Source organism: Anomaloglossus baeobatrachus, chromosome 2 (genome assembly GCF_048569485.1).
Source record: "Anomaloglossus baeobatrachus isolate aAnoBae1 chromosome 2, aAnoBae1.hap1, whole genome shotgun sequence".
Classification (NCBI taxonomy): domain Eukaryota; kingdom Metazoa; phylum Chordata; class Amphibia; order Anura; family Aromobatidae; genus Anomaloglossus; species Anomaloglossus baeobatrachus.
This window is the reverse complement of record NC_134354.1, coordinates 411,665,718-411,685,233: the sequence shown is the minus strand read 5'-3', so window position 1 is coordinate 411,685,233 and position 19,516 is coordinate 411,665,718. Positions and strand designations below refer to the sequence as shown.

The 19,516-nt window shown below is 43.0% G+C and overlaps 1 protein-coding gene across 4 annotated transcripts in view; it reads left to right on the top strand.

Moving 5' to 3' along the window:
* The window catches only part of COL16A1 (collagen type XVI alpha 1 chain), a 345,470-nt gene that overhangs the window by 92,477 nt on the left and 233,477 nt on the right, over positions 1-19,516 (top strand). For all 4 annotated transcript variants that reach the window (XM_075336132.1, XM_075336133.1, XM_075336131.1 and 1 more), the window contains exons 4-8: positions 743-860; positions 2,232-2,355; positions 3,578-3,853; positions 3,955-4,035; positions 6,790-6,933. In XM_075336132.1, coding sequence (XP_075192247.1) covers positions 743-860; positions 2,232-2,355; positions 3,578-3,853; positions 3,955-4,035; positions 6,790-6,933 — 743 coding nt within the window. The remainder of the gene's footprint in view (positions 1-742; positions 861-2,231; positions 2,356-3,577; positions 3,854-3,954; positions 4,036-6,789; positions 6,934-19,516) is intronic.

Sequence of the window (19,516 nt, the reverse complement as noted above, 5' to 3'; positions counted from 1 at the left end):
TCAAGATGTCCTCCTGTGGTGGTCAAAGTATTACAGCCAATCCATCTGGTTATAGTTGATTTGCTATATGACTTTGAGAGGGAACTGCTTAGAAATGTGTAGATGAACAACTACAGACAGGTACAATGTGGTATTCTTTGTAGCGTGCACCATATCCCCAAGAGGTGCATAGAAGAGACAGAGCCAGCTACTCCACAAACTCCCATACCCTGGATCAATCGGCCAGTCTAAATCATTCTCATATGTTTATATTACCTTTTAATGCTTTGTATAGTAGCACTACGGGTATACAAAAAGTCAGTTTGTGCTCCATATTTTGCTTGTGTGGTCTAAATGTTTCAGCTTCCTTCCCTGGGAGAACTTGTCACGTTCCATTATTTTCTGGTAGGCCGGGTAAATAATTAGAGCTCAGACAGAAAAGCTTTACGCAGTTTGTGTTTGCTTTTTGTCTCTGTATTAAGTGCGCTAGGATATTCTCTTGTAACTTTGATAAATAGGAGTAATATTGCGAGGGGAGTGTTTCGTTGTCTTGACATGTTTAGCCCGCAGAGAGACATTAATTCATGTTTGTAACGTAACCCGACACAGGCTGATTGCGAGTCTCCTAGAGGTAAATGAGACTTATATAACATAAAACCGACACAGACATAATTGCTTTTAAAGTTAAGGAAACCGGTAACTAATCAAGACAAATTTGACCATATCGCAATGTATAAAATAATCTTTTTAACTTCTTTCTCAGGGTTCAATTTGATCAGAAGATTTTCTCTCCAGAAAATGAGTTCTATAAAGAAGATCCGAAACCCCAAAGGACCTTTAATCATGCGCCTTGGAGGGGCTCGTCTTGTGGAGCAGACAGCGTGAGTCCAACATATGGATATAGCTAATATTTTACTGTATTATGCCCAGACTGTGGTTTTTAGAAGTCGTAGTCAATGTAAATTAAACTTCTGTCCAAAACGGCTTGAGATAGTCTCAATCAAATGCCACCTCTATTAGCCCTGTGTGATATAGCAACTGTTGCAATTGGTAGACTTAAAGTGTACCCCCTGAAGGTAGCTATTCGAGCGCCTCGCATAACCCTACCTAATCCTGGAAAGTGAGCCTTGGGCGCAGTATCAGGCTGGGCACCTCTCCAAGTCATTACGCAACAGAGAACTGCAAGCTTTTATTATTTTCTTAATCTTGGCTGTTTTCCCAGATGGCTTTGGATGGATGAATCAGGGATCGGAGGAGCCTAGACTCATAAAAATACTGTTTTCTAGTGAAAGTAAATATACAAATTGTTTTTTTTCTGCGAGATCATCATGAAAATGGTTTAAAATATGATAATTTCAGTGAACGTTTTCTATGATCAGGAACTCTAATATGTATTTTGAATTCTTTTGATGGACATACAAAAAGAATATTGCCACTAACGTCACAAATTAATTTTAATGTTATTTTTTTTTTTGCAATTTTGAGCATTTTAGGCTGAGAGCCCATGCAAAAATAATTGAACTGTCTGCTGGTAATAGCCCTCACAGAATATAATTTAGCTTGTGTCCTATGCATGACTATATATCTCTGGGGTTAATCCAGGCCATAATATGGTACTTCCATAGAGCAAAATAACAGCTTTTTACTACTTGTACTTAATTACCTGGAATCCACAAAGCCTAGAGACCCTTCTAAAGAGGCCGTCTTCTTATTATAGTCAGGCGCTACCGTCACACACGATCAACCCTTTCATTGCCAGGAATGGCTGCTATAAATTAGAGAATTCCCCAGAGGCAGACGGCTTTGTCAGAGCCAAATTCTCTCAACATCATTATGAGATTGCAAGCGTAATTAGCTATCCTGTAAGCTGTAATTAAACCACCATCCTTGGCTATCATTTTCAATGAAACTTGAGCATTGTGCAAACTGTCTGCACACTTCTTATTTTATTCCTTACGTGTTCAGTTGGAGATGTTTTGGTCTCATAATAGATATTCCGCGATCATAAATCTGAACAGTTCACACATTCAATAAAGTGTGGATTATATCTGCAGCATATTGAGAAGCGTTCACAGTCCGCATTTAATTTGGCTCCTTGTTTGCGTCTGGAGTGTGAAGAAGTTACATAATCTGCCACATACTTAATTATGTTGCATTTAGTTATTTTGAGAATTAATTCCAAACTGTATATGTGGTAGAGTGTTGACGTGGTACACAGATTTGTTATTGATATTTTATATGTCTCATCACAGACAAGTGTTTCCTCATGGACTACCTCAAGAGTTCACTATAGTGATGACATTGATGATAAAGAAGCCAACAACTGAGGAAGACTGGTACCTATTTCAAATCAGTGACCCTCTCGGATACCCACAGGTACCATCCATTTTGTAAATGATGAACTATCATTGCCTTTCTATAAGAGAACACTTAGTGGTAGAGATGAGTGAACCAAAAAGTACCAAACATGAATTTTCCAAAAAAAAAAAAATCAGTGTTCGAGTTCGGAGTTTTGGTGCTTTACATATGCTAACCACTCGGGGTGATCCGGTATGCTCAGTGCTCATCCCAGTGTGAGCCGCTTACAGTGTTTGAATGTCTAGTACTGGGGTTAACAACAGCGTTATCAGATGTTGTGTGCACCAAAAAAAAGGAGACATCCTTCCCTCCCTCTCCTAGCTTATGGCTGTCTGCATGTGGGCAGAGACCCGAACTGCCCAATCAGTGATTTCCAATGGGGTTCAGATCAAGTCCATGTCCCGAACTGAACTTTATCTAAAGTCAGGCTGAACCCGCCTAACCAAACTTCAAATGGTCCGCTCATCTCTATGTATATAGTCATTCATTGTATCTGTAATTGAAATGAGACTTTATTATTTGTATTACCAAATTTAGGCTTAGTTTTCACCTTCGTATTAATGATTTATGCTGACACTAAAATTATATAGGCACTTGCAATTATAAAGATCATGAAATTATTGATTTAAGATGCTCGCGATTTGCCTGCATTATAGTTTATTATAGGGGATTTTATCACATATCCAAAGAAAGGGATGTATAAATGTATAAATCATGGAACAGCCACTGATCCTGAAAATGGGGTCTTGTGTCCCTAGTATGAAAAGAAGAGTAGGGTATTTGTGCAACCCTGCTCCAGCAGTGGTTAAGCATTCACAATACAAACAGTAAACATGGGACCAGTGATCTCATCATCAATGATTTTCCCAGTGATATGCCCCCCGGTGATCAGACATTAATCATCTGTACTGTGGCTATGTATAAATTGATGTTGGTGGTATAACCCCTTTAAATCGGCAATAATTAGAAATATATGTTGCTTCTGAACTAGATTGGGATTATTTTAGGACTTTATGATGGTAAAACTCTGCATCATCAGATCTATGGATGGACCCTAAAATTCAGCCACATTATAACCTCCTACAACTGGCCTAATACTGTATGTAATGTATTGCGAAACTTAACAACCATTGTTGCTCATTCCATTCACATTTCCATTGATTTATTTTTTCTTACCATATGTAATTTTCTTGTTGGCAGTGACTTCACCACCAGGCCTATTCACGTGAATCTTTTGCAGCTTTCTTTAGGTGTCAATGGCAAGGACAGAAATCTTGAGTTTCGTGCCAGTGGTCGTGATGTAGATTACGTTGGTTGCACATTCACCGGACATGGCGTGTATTCTTTGTTTGACAATCAATGGCACAAGATTGTATTGCGTGTACGCGAGAGAGTGGTATCCATTCATATTGACTGCAGCTTTATATCAAGTAAACCTATTGAGCCTAGAAAACCTATCAACAACCACGGTCACACATTTATTGGGCTGGATATGGTGAAAGGAGAACCAGTACATGTAAGTTTTATTACTCAAATAGATTTGCTTTTAATTTTAGCATTGTATGTTTTTATAATGGGTTTTTGTTTTTTCTTTGTATTTTTCAATTTTTTGTGTAGTTTGATATCCAGAAATTCCTTGTATATTGCAATCCCCAAATGGCAATGCAAGAAGGATGCTGTGAGATCCTCCCCACCGGTGTAAGTAGAAATTGTGCTATTTACTATGTAGTGTATAACACGATGCTACTATGAAAGAAGAAATGTTACATGACTTCATGATGAATTAAGTGGATATACACAAGGGACTATACAGTATACGTCATTGGACTATAATACACTGGTCCAACATACTGAAAAGCAGTTGCAGATATGAACCATAGTATAGGACTCTTATGTGTGAAACATCATATTTAATGATATCATGTGGCTCACACCATAGCAAGATGGATCACATCTGCATAGTATGCTGCTTACATTTTAGTAGAATAATAACTCAATGACAAACCAGAGTCTCTAGAGCCTTTCTTGTTCTAAGTATCAACTGAGAGTATCAGTGTCCATTCTGAATATTGGCAAAAAAGTATTACTGTTAATGTTACAATAATTGGATAATGTGGTGTCTGTTAGCACCTTCGACCACAATGATCCAATACAATTTGGTGAAATTATTACATATAGAAATATGAAGAGTCAGGAATAATTTTAAAGGGGAACTGTTAGTTGAGATTTGTGGATGATTTCCAGACTTGGTAAGCAGTAGAGATGATTAAAGGGAACCTGTCAGGTGCAATATGGAACCATCAGCAGTTCTGGGGAAATATTAGTAATCCCTGCCTAACCATCCCTGTATACACTAGCATAGATAAACAAATCTTTAGGAAAAGTATTTCTAAAGATCGTTTCTTATATGCTAATGAGGTCAGGGACTAGTCGCAAGGGTGTTATTTCTCTTAACTAGTCCACCCCCTTAGCATGTTAGTATACCCCTGTAGGTGTAATAACATGCTAATGAATGTGCAGCTGCGCCGCACATCTCACTCTTTATGGTGGCCCGTAGAGGATGGATGCACACAGGGCATGATCTGGAGTCCCCTGGACGTCCGATTATGTGCACTAATTTGATGCCGGGTGTAAGCTTCCCAGCTTCAGTGAGGTACAATGCGCTTGACCGGTGGTCCTGGGGACTCTGGATTATGCGCAGTGCACATTCATGTGTGCCGTCCCTGCAGCAGTCGAACCGCTCGGATCTGGGGTCGCTACTGTTGTGGCTCGAGGGTCTCCAAATCTGGGGGATTGCGGCCACTGAAATATAAAAAGGGGGGAAATTATTTATTTACAGGGGATTAGAGTTCGTGACGCCACCCATGGTTCGCGGTAAGGGAGTACCGCCGCTGCAGATGGGAGTACCCGGGGGAGATGAAGTGGGGCAGCCAGATGACGTTCCCTCCATGGGTAGGGGAAACCCTGGGACTCTGGATGATGGTGGAGCGGGGGGGGGGGGGCGCAGAGCAAGTTGGAAGCAGGGGAGGACCATGTACTCAGTCAGGCAGCATCGGTGATGGTGCGACTACAAAGCAGACTCTGACAACAAGGTCAACAAATTCTCTGGGTGCCGCTGCCCTCTTGGGGCAGCCCGTCTTGGTATCCGTCCCCTATAGTACTGCCAGTTGATCCGAAGCCTGCCTCCTTGCACAAATTTTAAAGTGTCTTTGTGACCCGTTGGCGTAAAGCTGTCCGGGCCCCGCTCCCACCTTTTTGGTAGTGGAACTGTGCTCTCAAGGGCTCATACATGGGATTTCTGTGGACTGCTTGGGTTGGAAAGCCCTATCCCCCTCGTTGCGCTAGTGCCCTTGATCTCTGAGCTTCTTGGGTACACTCTATAAAGTTACTATCCTCCACAAGTTAATTGCTGGGTTGCCTGAAGCTACTCCCCGAACTAGGGTCCTGTACCTTGCCATGCTTTCGGTCCTGGACCTGTAATTAGTCTCAGATGCCACCTGTCCTCCAAGACCAGGTCTAGGCACCCAGCCTCAATAACCTGCGACCGGGTTTCCGACTCCTCTGGGCCCAGACCACCATATGCGACCCAACCTGCCACAAACAGGGAGCCACACACTCCACAGCTCCTCACTTCTCGAGGGCTACAACTACACTGGCTTACTTCCCTCCCATCAGTCTGCCTGACCCCTAGGTGGGCGACCCTATTCCAGCTCAGCAGCCCACTGGTGTGTCTGTCAGGATGTAGTGTGAGGTGTGGTTGGGATTTTGGATGCTGATGGAGGCAGTACCACAGGTTGGAAACCCAGAACCATGAGGGGTTGAATACTGCACCAAAGAGCAGGAAGTGCAGTACCCTGTGATGCCCTGAATAGTCCAGGGGCATCACGCCATGAAGATTGAGGTATGTGTGGTGAAGCTGCGCATTCATTAGCATGTTAGTACGCCCACAGGAGTGTGCTTACATGCTAAGGGGGTGAATTAGCCAAGGGAACTTACGCCCCTGCGACTAGTCGCTGGCCTCATTAGCATATAAGAAAATTTCTTTAGAAATACTTTTTCTAAAGATCTGTTAATTTATGCTAGTAATCTACATGGACGGTTAGGCAGGGATTACTAATATGCACCCATAACTGCTCGTGGTTCTGGGTGCATATTGCACCTGCCAGGTTCCCTTTAAATTAATTTGCAGGACCCTGGTCTAACAGCCACAACAGTAGTTCGTGGCCGATTGAGGGGAGGCCTGCAAGTCACCTCCTACCTGTAGCCATGCCCAGTGCTAATTCTGATTTGTAGGCCGGACGCAACGTCATTTTTGTGTTGTGATGCATGCGTGATGTCAAGCCAGGCCAACTAATACTAAGATGTGCTGGGGATGCAGCAGATTGGATGCTGAACTGACATTGGACTACATTAATACATTTTGCCTTCTTTCCTTTATCAACTACAATGTAGTGCAACACTGAAGCTTCAAAGACAAGACGCAACGTAGAGGGTGTTGAGAATGTACAGAACAGTAACTTGATTGAAATACCTGCAAAATCCAAGCAGCAAAGTTACACACGATGCTTCTGTCTGGAGGACTCATTGAGCAAAGCGGTAAGAAAAAAGACCAGATTTTGTACATTTGAAAATGAGGACCATGAATATATAATATGAATAAGGCCATTACTGAGATAATGTATTACCTTTGAATTACTTAATACTGAAAGGAGCCTTATCACTGCCAGATTAGCAGTTATTCATAATTACTGGAGAGTCCTAAAAATGTTTAGAGAACTAGTAAATGTATAGATGTTTTAGAAAAACATCTCAATGTAAAATATTTAAACAAAATCTACTAACAAAATGCTCCGTTCGCGGATCTGATTTTTTCGTATGTGTTCTAGCTTGTTTCTTCACGAATAGAACATGCACCCATTTTTGTCTATGGTGCTGTTCATGACTGTTTATTTATGGAATGAGTGTGTGGCCAAAAAATGTGCATTATGATCAGCTATTGGACAGCAAACGGCCCAAATGAAGTTCTTCTGTGTGAGCCCGCTCCTGGGGTAGACAAATGGAGAAGATGAGAGCTACTTCATGCCCATCTCTCTGGTATCTTCAGTGAGCAAAAGGCCCATATGATGTTCTACTGTATGTGTCCACTCCTAGGAAAGACAAATGAAGAAGATGAGAGCTACATCATGCACAGCTCTTAAACACCTCTGGTATCTTCAGTGAACAAAGGGCCCATATGATGTTCTTCCCTCTGTGTCCACTCCTGGGGTAGACAAATGGGGAAAAAGAGAGCTACTTCATGCACAGCTCTTAAACACCTCTGGTATCTTCAGTGAACAAAGGGCCCAAATTATGTTTTTTCCCTCTTTGTCCACTCCTGAGGTAGACACATGGGGAAGATGAGAATGACTTCATGTACAGCTCTTAAACACCTCTGGCATCTTCAGTGAACAAAGGGCCCATATGATGTTCTTCTCTCTATGTCCATATCTGGGGCAGACAAATGGGGAAGATGAAAGTTACTTCATGCACAACTCTTAAACACCTCTGGTATCTTCAGTGAACAAATGGTCCATATGATGTTATTCTGTCTGTGTCCACTCCTGGGAAAGACAAATGGAGAAGAAGAGAGCTACTTCATGTACAGCTCTTAAACACCTCTGGTATCTTCAGTGAGCAAAGGGCCCGTATGATGTTCTTCTGTCTGTGTCCATTCCTGGGGTAGACAAATGGAGAAGAGAGCTACATCATGCACAGCTCTTAAACACTTCCGGTATCTTCAGTGAACAAAGGGCCCATATGATGTTCTTCCCTCTATGTCCACTCCTGGGGTAGACAAATGGAGAAGAGAGCTACTTCATGCACAGCTCTTAAACACTTCTGGTATCTTCAGGGAACAAAGGGTCCATATGACGTTCTTCTGTCTGTGTCCACTCCTGGGGTAGACAAATGGTGAAGATGAGCGCTACATCATGCACAGCTCTTAAACACCTCTGGAATCTTCAGTGAGCAAAGGGCCCATATGATGTTCTTCTGTCTATGTCCACTTCTGGGGTAGACAAATGGGGAAGATGAGAGCTACATCATGCACAGCTCTTAAACACCTCTGGTATCTTCACTCATCTTACAATACATAAGTAATAATGCAGAAATTAGGCTCTATTTTCCCAATAGCTACTTGTAATGGGGGTTTCAGGAGGGTTTTAAAATTATAATAGCCCTTTCATAATTGCTAACAATAAATGATAACCACAAGACATTATCACAACTGTACTCTCATGTCTCTGCTATTATTAATAATAGTAGTAGTACATAGAGAGGAGGATATTCATTGCAGGTATAGAGAAATCATATGGCAGATTGATCTGCAGATACATGGTGATCAGATCAGTTTTTGTAACTGTTCGTACCAGTTTGCTAACATTATAAGCAGCAATATTTCTAGTCCTTATGTTTCCAGTTCATGAATTAAGAACAAATTTAATATTTTTGTAATCTGATTTTCCAGTAGAAATAAAATCTTAACATTTTAAAACAAAAATAGAAATTTGCTTTAATTGTTATATATTGTCAGCCAAAGCAATATTGTATTATTAGTGTCCCATTTCTTTAAAGCACTTTATTGTGAAAGAAGAAGGTATTGATTAAGCCAGTGAAAGTAAAAAAAAAAAAATGGTGCATTAGGGACCCAAATGGAAGCAGAGGATTGTTTTTGTGAGCACAGCTCACTTAATGTTTTCCAGATTTCCCAAATGTAATTTTTATGTCTGACTTTTTGCCTTTGAAAATCTGTTCATCTTTTTAAATAATTTTCTGTTCCCTTGATCTTTAAACATATCCTGTAATCTTGTAAACGTGAAGACATGTAACTAGAAGCTTCAAAACATTATTAATCAACACTGGCACTTGTGGTACAAGTGCAATCACGCCAAGTGCAGATCTTAAAGAGATTGTCCACTAGCTTAACAATGATGCCCTATCCTAAGGATAGGTCATCAATGTCTGATCGGCCGGGATCCAACACCCCATGGCCTGCCGGTCAGCTGTTCCCAGTTTCCGCGACAGCCGGAACTGCTCAATTGCCGAGCTGTACAACGCAGCTTTGTCAACTCTATAGCGGCCGCGAGTACTTCATATCCTTCCCCTATTCAAATCAATAGGGGGAGTGAATGCAGTACCCAGCTGTGGCCACAAATCCAACAATGGAGCTGAGCAGTGCAGCTCCATAACTGAGTAATTCCAGCAGATGACGACACCAGAGCAGCAGACCGGAGTGGATGCCGAGTGATGCACTCCCACCAATCAGACATCGATGACCTAAAGTAGTGGACAACCTCTTTAATTTGTGATATCTTTATTTTTTAGAATGGTGTTATACCCCCTTTATTAAGGTCTCAATATTTTTGCGTGCAGAATAAATATACCAACCTTCTTAAAAAAAAATCTGACCAGTTACATGAAAAGTAGAAGCATGCCCCTTGATACAAACACTGCTAAGGACACTGATACCTAGACCCTAAAATGTGTTTGTAAGTGGTTTTACCAATTTCTCTGCTTTCAACTTACCTGGATTTTGTACTGTTGGGTATGCTAAAGGTGAGAAACTTTATTGGAGACTATACAGACTGTGAGACATACAGACATATACTTAAGGCCACTTTACACACAGAGATAAATCTGTGGTAGATCTGTGGTTGCAGTGAAATTGTGGACAATCAGTGCCAGGTTTGTGGCCGTGTACAAATGGAACAATATGTCCATGATTTCACTGCAACCACAGATCTGCCAAAGATTTATCTCTGTGTGAAAAGTGGCCCTTAGATTCACACCCATCCCGTCACACACACGTATTAACACTGTGACATGCTCACATAGATATCTTCATCTCTAGCTTTCTTTCATATATACAAGGACAGGTGGTCACAGTAGGACAGGATGGCTAAAATCAGCAGTATTATAGAGTCAGCAGTCTATTTTTCTTTTTTAAGTGTTCGGTACAAACTTGAAAGGCGTAATAAAGCTACTAATAAATACTACTACAGCGTGGAACAATTACCTTTCCAGCAGCCACACGGTCAACCAAAAAATGTCCATCTCCCTTTGCTCCTTAGGGTGGCTTTACACGCTACAAGATCGCTAAAGCGATCTTGTTGGGGTCACGGAATTTGTGACGCACATTTTTAAGTGTTCGGTACAAACTTGAAAGGCGTAATAAAGCTACTAATAAATACTACTACAGCGTGGAACAATTACCTTTCCAGCAGCCACACGGTCAACCAAAAAATGTCCATCTCCCTTTGCTCCTTAGGGTGGCTTTACACGCTACAAGATCGCTAAAGCGATCTTGTTGGGGTCACGGAATTTGTGACGCACATCCGGCCGCTTTAGCGATGTCGTGGTGTGTGACACCTATGAGCGATTTTGAATCGTCGCAAAAACGTTCAAAATCGCTCATCGGTGACATCACCCCCTATTCCCAATTATCGTTGCTGCTGCAGTAACGATGTTGTTTGTCGCTCCTGCGGCAGCACACATTGCTATGTGTGACACAGCTGGAACGACAAACATCTCCTTAACTGCGTCCACCGGAAAAGGAGGAAGAAAGGAGGTGGGTGGCATGTTCCGGCCGCTCATCTCCTCCCCTCCTTTTCTATTGGGTGGCGGTTCAGTGACGCAGCTGTGACGTCGCTTTGACGCTGAACGAACCGCCCCCTTAGAAAGGAGGCGGTTCGCCGATCACAGCGACGTCGCTGCACAGGTATGTGTGTGTGATGCTGCCGTAGCGATAATGTTCGCTACGGCAGCGATCACCACATATCGTGCCACCGATGGGGGCGGGTGCTATCGTGCTCGACATCGCTAGCAATTGCTAGCAATGTCATAGTGTGTAAAGCCCGCCTTAGAGTTAGCAGTAACACAAATTTGGTGAATGCCTCTCTCCCACTTTATAACTGCCCTCCTATATGTAATATATATGTAATGCAATTTGATATTTTTTGGTTAGAGGTGAAAATCTACTAAGCAACTTTCATCTTTCACTAACTGATGGCTTATATTTAGAAATATGTCAACAAGCAAAAATGCCAGAGGACAAGCTTGGAAAAGAGGAAGGTTTTAAAGGGAACCTGTCAGGTCATTTATGTGTTCTAACCTAGTAGCAGTGTGATGTGTGTGCTAGTAACCTCTTCCTACCCATCCCTGTGTTGTAATCATGTGTAATATGAATGTATAAAAATGTGTTTTATTACTTACGTGTACCATGTGGGCGTTTGCATGTTTTCCATGGCATCACGCCCCTGTGACACACACGTATTAACATGGATTTACATCAGCGACGTGACCGTCGCTACTTGAGATCCCGCGCATGCGCACTTACCATTCCCGCAGCCTTGTTATCCGGGTGCTTGCTTCTCGTCTTCAGACGCGCTCTGTGCATAACCGAAACCGCAGGAGTCTTCTGAGCATGCGCAGAGCGCGTCTGAAGATAAGGAGCAAGCAAGGTTGTGGGAATGGTAAGTGCGCGTGCGCGGGATCTGAAGTAGCAACAATCATGTTGCTGATGTTAATCCATGATATTACGCCCACAGGGGTGTGATACCATAGAAAGCATGCAAACGCCCACTGGGCGATGCGACACCCATGGGGCTAAAGCCCCTGCTCATTTACATAGGGTACACATAAGTAATAAAACACATTTTTATACATTCACATTACACATTATTACAACACAGGGATGGGTAGGAAGGGGTTATTATGCCATATATCACACTGCTACTAAGTTAGAACACATAAATGACCTGACAGGTTCCCTTTAACTCCTCGCAAGACCTTCCCCCCGCTATGTCCCTTTTTGGAATACCCATTTAATACTCTTACATTTCCCAAGCCTTGTTTGACAAAACATCGGCTCTTCTCCAGCTTACTTTAATTTTTCACGTGTTCAATTATTGTATTGAAACAATGTACAGTTAGTCTTTTGTGTGAACACTATGCTATTTCAGTAATCCTAATATTTGTTTGACGTTAACTTATTTTCACTTTTTTACTGTAGCAAATGACACTGATATTTATGTATACTACTAGCTGTAGTACCCGGGCGTTGCCCGGGATAGTAATTGTCTCTCTCACTGTCTCGGTCTGTGTGTCGCTGTTTGTTTCTCTGTCTGTGTCTTTCTTTGTCTGTCTGTGTCTATGTCTTTGTCTCTCTGTTTCTATCTCTGTGTCTGTATTTGTATTAGTGTGTCTGTCTCCATCTCTGTGTCTGTCTGCCTCTCTCTATCTCTGTGTCTGTCTCTGTGTGTCTGTCTGTCTCCCTCTTTCCCTGTCTGTCTCTTTCCCCATCTGTCTTTGTCTGTCTCTTTCCCCGTCTGTCTCTTTCAAGGTCTGTCTCTTTGCCCGGCTGTCTCTTTGCCCGGCTGTCTCTTTGCCCGGCTGTCTCTTTCCCTGGATGTCTCTTTCCAGGTCTGTCTCTTTCCAGGTCTGTCTCTTTGGCCGGCTGTCTCTTTGGCCGGCTGTCTCTTTGGCCGGCTGTCTCTTTCCAGGGCTGTCTCTTTCCAGGGCTGTCTCTTTCCAGGGCTGTCTCTTTCCCCGTCTGTCTATTTCCCCGTCTATCTCTTTCCCCGTCTGTCTCTTTCCAGGTCTGTCTCTTTCCAGGTCTGTCTCTTTGCCCAGCTGTCTCTTTGCCCGGCTGTTTCTTTGCCTGGCAGTCTCTTTTCAGGGCTGTCTCTTTCCAGGGCTGTCTCTTTGCCCGTCTGTCTCTTTCCAAGTATGTATCTTTGCCCGTCTGTCTCTTTGCCCGTCTATCTCTTTGCCCGTCTATCTCTTTCCAGGTCTGTCTCTTTGCCTGGCTGTCTCTTCACCTGGCTGCTTCTTTGCCCGGCTGTCTCTTTGCCTGGCTGTCTCTTTCCAGGGCTGTCTCTTTCCCCATCTGTCTCTTTCCCCGTGTTTCTTTTTCCAGGTCTGTCTCTTTGCCCAGCTGTCTCTTTGCCCAGCTGTCTCTTTGCCATCTGTCTCTTTCCAGGTCTGTATCTTTCCAGGTCTGTCGCTTTGCCTGGCTATCTCTTTCCAGGGCCGTCTCTTTCCAGGTCTGTCTCTTTCCAGGTCTGTCTTCTTCCTCGTCTGTCTCTTTCCCCGTCTGTCTCTTTCCTCGTCTGTCTTTTTCCCCGTCTGTCTTTTTCCCCGTCTGTCTCTTTCCCCATCTGTCTCTTTCCCCGTCTGTCTCTTTCCCCGTCTGTCTCTTTCCCCGTCTGTCTCTTTTCCCATCAGTCTCTTTTCCCATCAGTCTCTTTTCCCGTCTGTCTCTTTTCCCGTCTGTCTCTTTGCCCGTCTGTCTCTTTGCCCGTCTGTCTCTTTCCAGGTTTGTCTCTTTGCCTGTCTGTCTCTGTCTCTTTCCACATCTGTCTCTTTCTGTCTCCCTGTCTCTATCTGTCTCTCCACCAACATCTTTTTACCTCACACATAAGCTTGACAGCTGCTATTAATAGCCTGTAGCTCCCACCTCTATTCAGTTTAATGGAGGCAGGATTTTGGAGAGTAACTGTAAAGCACGAGGTTAAATTTTCCCGTCAAAACAGTCTATGATGTTTCCTGAGTCACATGGGGTGTCTAGGGAAAAATTTGTGATTCTAAATGCGACGGTGCAAATTTCTTTAGCGGACATACACAAACACACACATATATACATCTAATATATAAAGCTGAATGTGTGTGTCTGTGTGTGTCTGTGTGTGTCTGTGTGTGTCTGTGTGTGTGTGTGTGTATGTGTGTATATCCTGGATTGGCATCTGCATCATCGCAGCTACAGCTACAAAATTTTGCACACTCACACGTCTGGACCCCGAGCGCATCATAAACTATGTTGTGAGGTGAAATTTTAACCCAGCGCGTTCCGATTTACAAATCAATTTTGCCCCTATCTACATAATGGGGAAAAAGTGAAACGAAAAGTGTATCCTCACCGTCGCATTTACAATCACGAAATTTTGCACAGACACCTCATGTGACCCAGGAAACATCGTAGACTATGTTTTGACAGGAAAATTTAACCCCGCGTTTTACAGTTACACTCCAAAAAAACATGCCTCCATTAAAGTAAATGGAGCCTGAAACTGCAGGTTATTAGTAGGAGCTGTGATTGGTTGCTATAGGAACAAAAGACATTCATAGTATAAGAAGCTTATATGTGAGGTAATAAGATGTCGGTGGGGAGACAGATAGAGAGAGACAAAGAGAGACAGACAGAGAGAGAGACAGAGAGATAGAGACAGACAGGAAAAGAGACAGACAGAGACAGACGGGGAAAGAGACAGACAGAGACAGACCTGGAAAGAGACAGACCTGGAAAGAGACAGATGGGGAAAGAGACAGATAGGGAAAGAGACAGATGGGGAAAGAGACAGACAGACATGCAAACAGGGACAGAGACAGGCAGACAGGGAAGGAGGAGACAGCCAGAGAAACAGACAAAGATAGATGGGGAAAGACACAGACCTTGATAGAGAAAGACGGGGAAAGAGACAGAAAAATAGAGACAGACAAGGAAAGAGACAGACATGGACAGGCAGACAGGGAAAGAGACAGACAGGAAAAGACACAGACAAAGAGACAGGGAGACAGACGGGGAAAGAGACAGACCTGAAAAGAGACAGATGGGGAAAGAAACAGAGAGATAGAGACATACAAAAAAAGAGACAGACAGAGACAGGCAGATGTGGAAAGAGACAGAAGAGGAAAGAGGCAGACGGAGAAAGAGACAGATGGGGAGAGACAGACGGGGAAAGACGGGAAAAGGCGGGGAAAGAGACAGTCAGAGACAGACGGGGAAAGAGACAGATGGAGAAAGAGACAGACTAGGAAAGAGGCAGACCTGGAAAGACGCAGACCTGGAAAGAGACAGACCTGGAAATAGACACCTGAAAAGAGACAGATGGGGACAGAGACAGAGGAGGAAAGAGGCAGACCTGGAAAGAGGCAAACCTGGAAAGAGGTAGACCTGGAAAGAGACAGACCTGGAAAGAGACACCTTAAAAGAGACAGACGGGGAAAGAGACAGACCTGGAAAGAGACAGACGGAGCACATTACTTGGCCAATTTAGTTAAATCTGTGTAGAATATCTGGGGTGTTGAAATATATGTAGTGAAATGCTTCTATTAGCTTAGTTTTTGCCTTTTAATAATTACATTTCTATCTATTTGTTTTGTGTTTTTTGTTTGCAGAATAAATTTTTGTTAATACATTCTATTTTGTTAACAGCAGTTATTAACCAGGGCGAAGCCGGGTAGCACAGCTAGTACACACATACATACACTGAGCTTTATATATTAGATTTCAGAGAATAGTCAACTTGCGACTTGTACGGTTGGGTCCACATTTTCTAGTTTTATTGCAATTTTACAGCTATCAAACAATACAACAGCAATGACTCATTTTCATTTCCCAAACTTAAAACTCAATTGCATTTTTCCTCTTCTGTGTCTGGTCCATCTGCTTTTTTTCTTTTCTTGCTAGAGTTTTCTTTTTGTTCTCAGGACAGTCTTGAATAGAATATTGTGTAGAATCTTTAGATTCTTGGCAACCTCACATATAGAATAGCTTTTATTTCTCAATACAACAATAGACTGACATGTTTGTTTCTTGAGAAAGCTATTCATCTTTGCCTATTTTTGAACCCAGGATTGCACTATGGAAATTATGCACAGGCTCCTAAACGGTTAGGGGGCCTACTGTCATCTTAAAGGGAACCTGGCAGCATATACAAGTTCATCTCAGTAAATTAGAATATCATCAAAAAGTTAATTTATTTCAGTAATTCAAGACAAAAAGGGAACCGCATATATTATATAGAGTCATTACACACAGATTGATCTATTTCAAGTGTTTATTTCTGTTAATGTTATGATTATGGCTTACAGTAATGTCTCCAGTATTAAATGTGATAGACAGTGTGTGCAGCAATGTCAACAACTGCTTCTTACCTCAGAACTCCAGGTATCTCCAATATTAGATCAGAAAAACTGGATGTACAAAAGTGTGAGTGACCTATTCTTACCTGAGCACCCCTGATATCTCCAATATTAGATCAGATACACAGGGTAGACAGCAGAGTGAGAAGCCTCTTCTTACCTCAGTGCCCCTGGTATCTCCAATATTAGATCGGATACACAGGGTAGACAGCAGAGTGAGAAGCCTCTTCTTACCTCAGTGCCCCTGGTATCTCCAATATTAGATCAGATACACAGGGTAGACAGCAGAGTGAGAAGCCTCTTCTTACCTCAGTACCCCTGGTATCTCCAATATTAGATCAGATACACAGGGTAGACAGCAGAGTGAGAAGCCTCTTCTTACCTCAGTGCCGCTGGTATCTCAAATATTAGATCAGATACAACAGGGTAGACAGCAGAGTGAGAAGCCTCTTCTTACCTCAGTACCTCTGGTATCTCCAATATTAGATCAGATACACAGGGTAGACAGCAGAGTGAGAAGCCTCTTCTTACCTCAGTGCCCCTGGTATCTCCAATATTAGATCAGATATACAGGGTAGACAGCAGAGTGAGAAGCCTCTTCTTACCTCAGTGCCCCTGGTATCTCCAAAATTAGATCAGATACACAGGGTAGACAGCAGAGTGAGAAGCCTCTTCTTACCTCAGTGCCCCTGGTATCTCCAATATTAGATCAGATACAACAGGGTAGACAGCAGAGTGAGAAGCCTCTTCTTACCTCAGTACCCCTGGTATCTCCAATATTAGATCAGATACACAGGGTAGACAGCAGAGTGAGAAGCCTCTTCTTACCTCAGTGCCCCTGGTATCTCCAATATTAGATCAGATATACAGGGTAGACAGCAGAGTGAGAAGCCTCTTCTTACCTCAGTACCTCTGGTATCTCCAATATTAGATCAGATACACAGGGTAGACAGCAGAGTGAGAAGCCTCTTCTTACCTCAGTGCCCCTGGTATCTCCAATATTAGATCAGATACACAGGGTAGACAGCAGAGTGAGAAGCCTCTTCTTACCTCAGTGCCCCTGGTATCTCCAATATTAGATCAGATACACAGGGTAGACAGCAGAGTGAGAAGCCTCTTCTTACCTCAGTACCCCTGGTATCTCCAATATTAGATCAGATACACAGGGTAGACAGCAGAGTGAGAAGCCTCTTCTTACCTCAGTGCCCCTGGTATCTCTAATATTAGATCAGATACACAGGGTAGACAGCAGAGTGAGAAGCCTCTTCTTACCTCAGTGCCCCTGGTATCTCTAATATTAGATCAGATACACAGGGTAGACAGCAGAGTGAGAAGCCTCTTCTTACCTCAGTGCCCCTGGTATCTCCAATATTAGATCAGATATACAGGGTAGACAGCAGAGTGAGAAGCCTCTTCTTACCTCAGTGCCCCTGGTATCCCCAATATTAGATCAGATACACAGGGTAGACAGCAGAGTGAGAAGCCTCTTCTTACCTCAGTGCCCCTGGTATCTCCAATATTAGATCAGATACACAGGGTAGACAGCAGAGTGAGAAGCCTCTTCTTACCTCAATGCCCCTGGTATCTCCAATATTAGATCAGATACACAGGGTAGACAGCAGAGTGAGAAGCCTCTTCTTACCTCAGTACCCCTGGTATCTCCAATATTAGATCAGATACACAGGGTAGACAGCAGAGTGAGAAGCCTCTTCTTACCTCAGTGCCCCTGGTATCTCCAATATTAGATCAGATACACAGGGTAGACAGCAGAGTGAGAAGCCTCTTCTTACCTCAGTGCCCCTGGTATCTCCAATATTAGATCAGATACACAGGGTAGACAGCAGAGTGAGAAGCCTCTTCTTACCTCAGTACCCCTGGTATCTCCAATATTAGATCAGATACACAGGGTAGACAGCAGAGTGAGAAGCCTCTTCTTACCTCAGTGCCCCTGGTATCTCCAATATTAGATCAGATACACAGGGTAGACAGCAGAGTGAGAAGCCTCTTCTTACCTCAGTGCCCCTGGTATTTCCAGTATTAGAGCAGTAAGACAGGGTGGTTAGAAGTGTGAGCAGCCTCTTTTTACCTCAGCACTCATGATATTTCCAGTATTAGATTAAACATGGGCCGCACATCCAAATATCGCATGTCGATCTAGTCCCTCTTGGTAAGAATTTATAAAACTTAACATGAGGTTCTTAGTTTAACATTCTAATCAGACTGTATGAAGCCAGCTGCTATGTCATGGTGAACCTCTGAGTGGGTCCCTGACTTTTAATAACCTTAAAGGTGCAGTATAATGGGCCAGCCACTACCACTGCATTATTACACCTGCAGGGCAGGTGATCTGGTGCCCCACAGCATCCTTGCCGCAAGGCCCCATAGGCATACAAAATCACCAACAACACACAGCTCTAAAGGTACCGTCACACATAACGAGATCGCTAGCGAGATCGCAGCTGAGTCCCGGTTTCTGTGATGCAGTAGCGATCCCGTTAGCGATCTCATTATGTGTGACATCTACCAGCAATCAGGCCCTGCTGTGAGATCTCTAGTCGTTGCAGAATGGTCCAGGCCATTTTCTTCAAAGGTGATGTCCTGCTGAGCAGGACACATCGCTGTGTTTGACACTGTGTGACAGGGTCATAACACCTAATGAAAGGAACTAGAGAACTAATCTTTTACCAACTCTCAGAATGTGGACTAAAAGCAAAAATAGGAGGCAGAATCTGTCTTGCAATCTCCTGCTAATTAAAAACGCCTGTGCCAAATGGGAGGAGTTCTGGTCCAAGTAAAACAAAAAAAAAGAGGGGACAGACCATGTGGTGTAAAATAGCTGTGCATAGCTGATATGAGCAGCCTCTTCAACCTCAGCAACCCTAGTATCTCCATTAATAAATCATATAGATAGGGTGGACAGCAGCATGAGCAATCTCTTCTTACATCATAATTCCTAGTATCTCCAGGGTTATATCAGAAATGACAATGTGCACTGCAGTGTGGGCAGCTTCTTCTTACCTCGGCACTCTGGCTATCTGCAGTTGCAGAAAAAATGCTTGGAGTCCATCTTTTTACACACAAAGGGAGAGGGTGCTGATTTCCACTGCACATGCTAACAGGCACATTTCTTATTAAAATTGTTGGACAGGTAGTCAGTTTAACACTATGTGGATATTTTAATTCTATAGATTTAATAGTTTTTTGTCTGAGAGCAGCATAA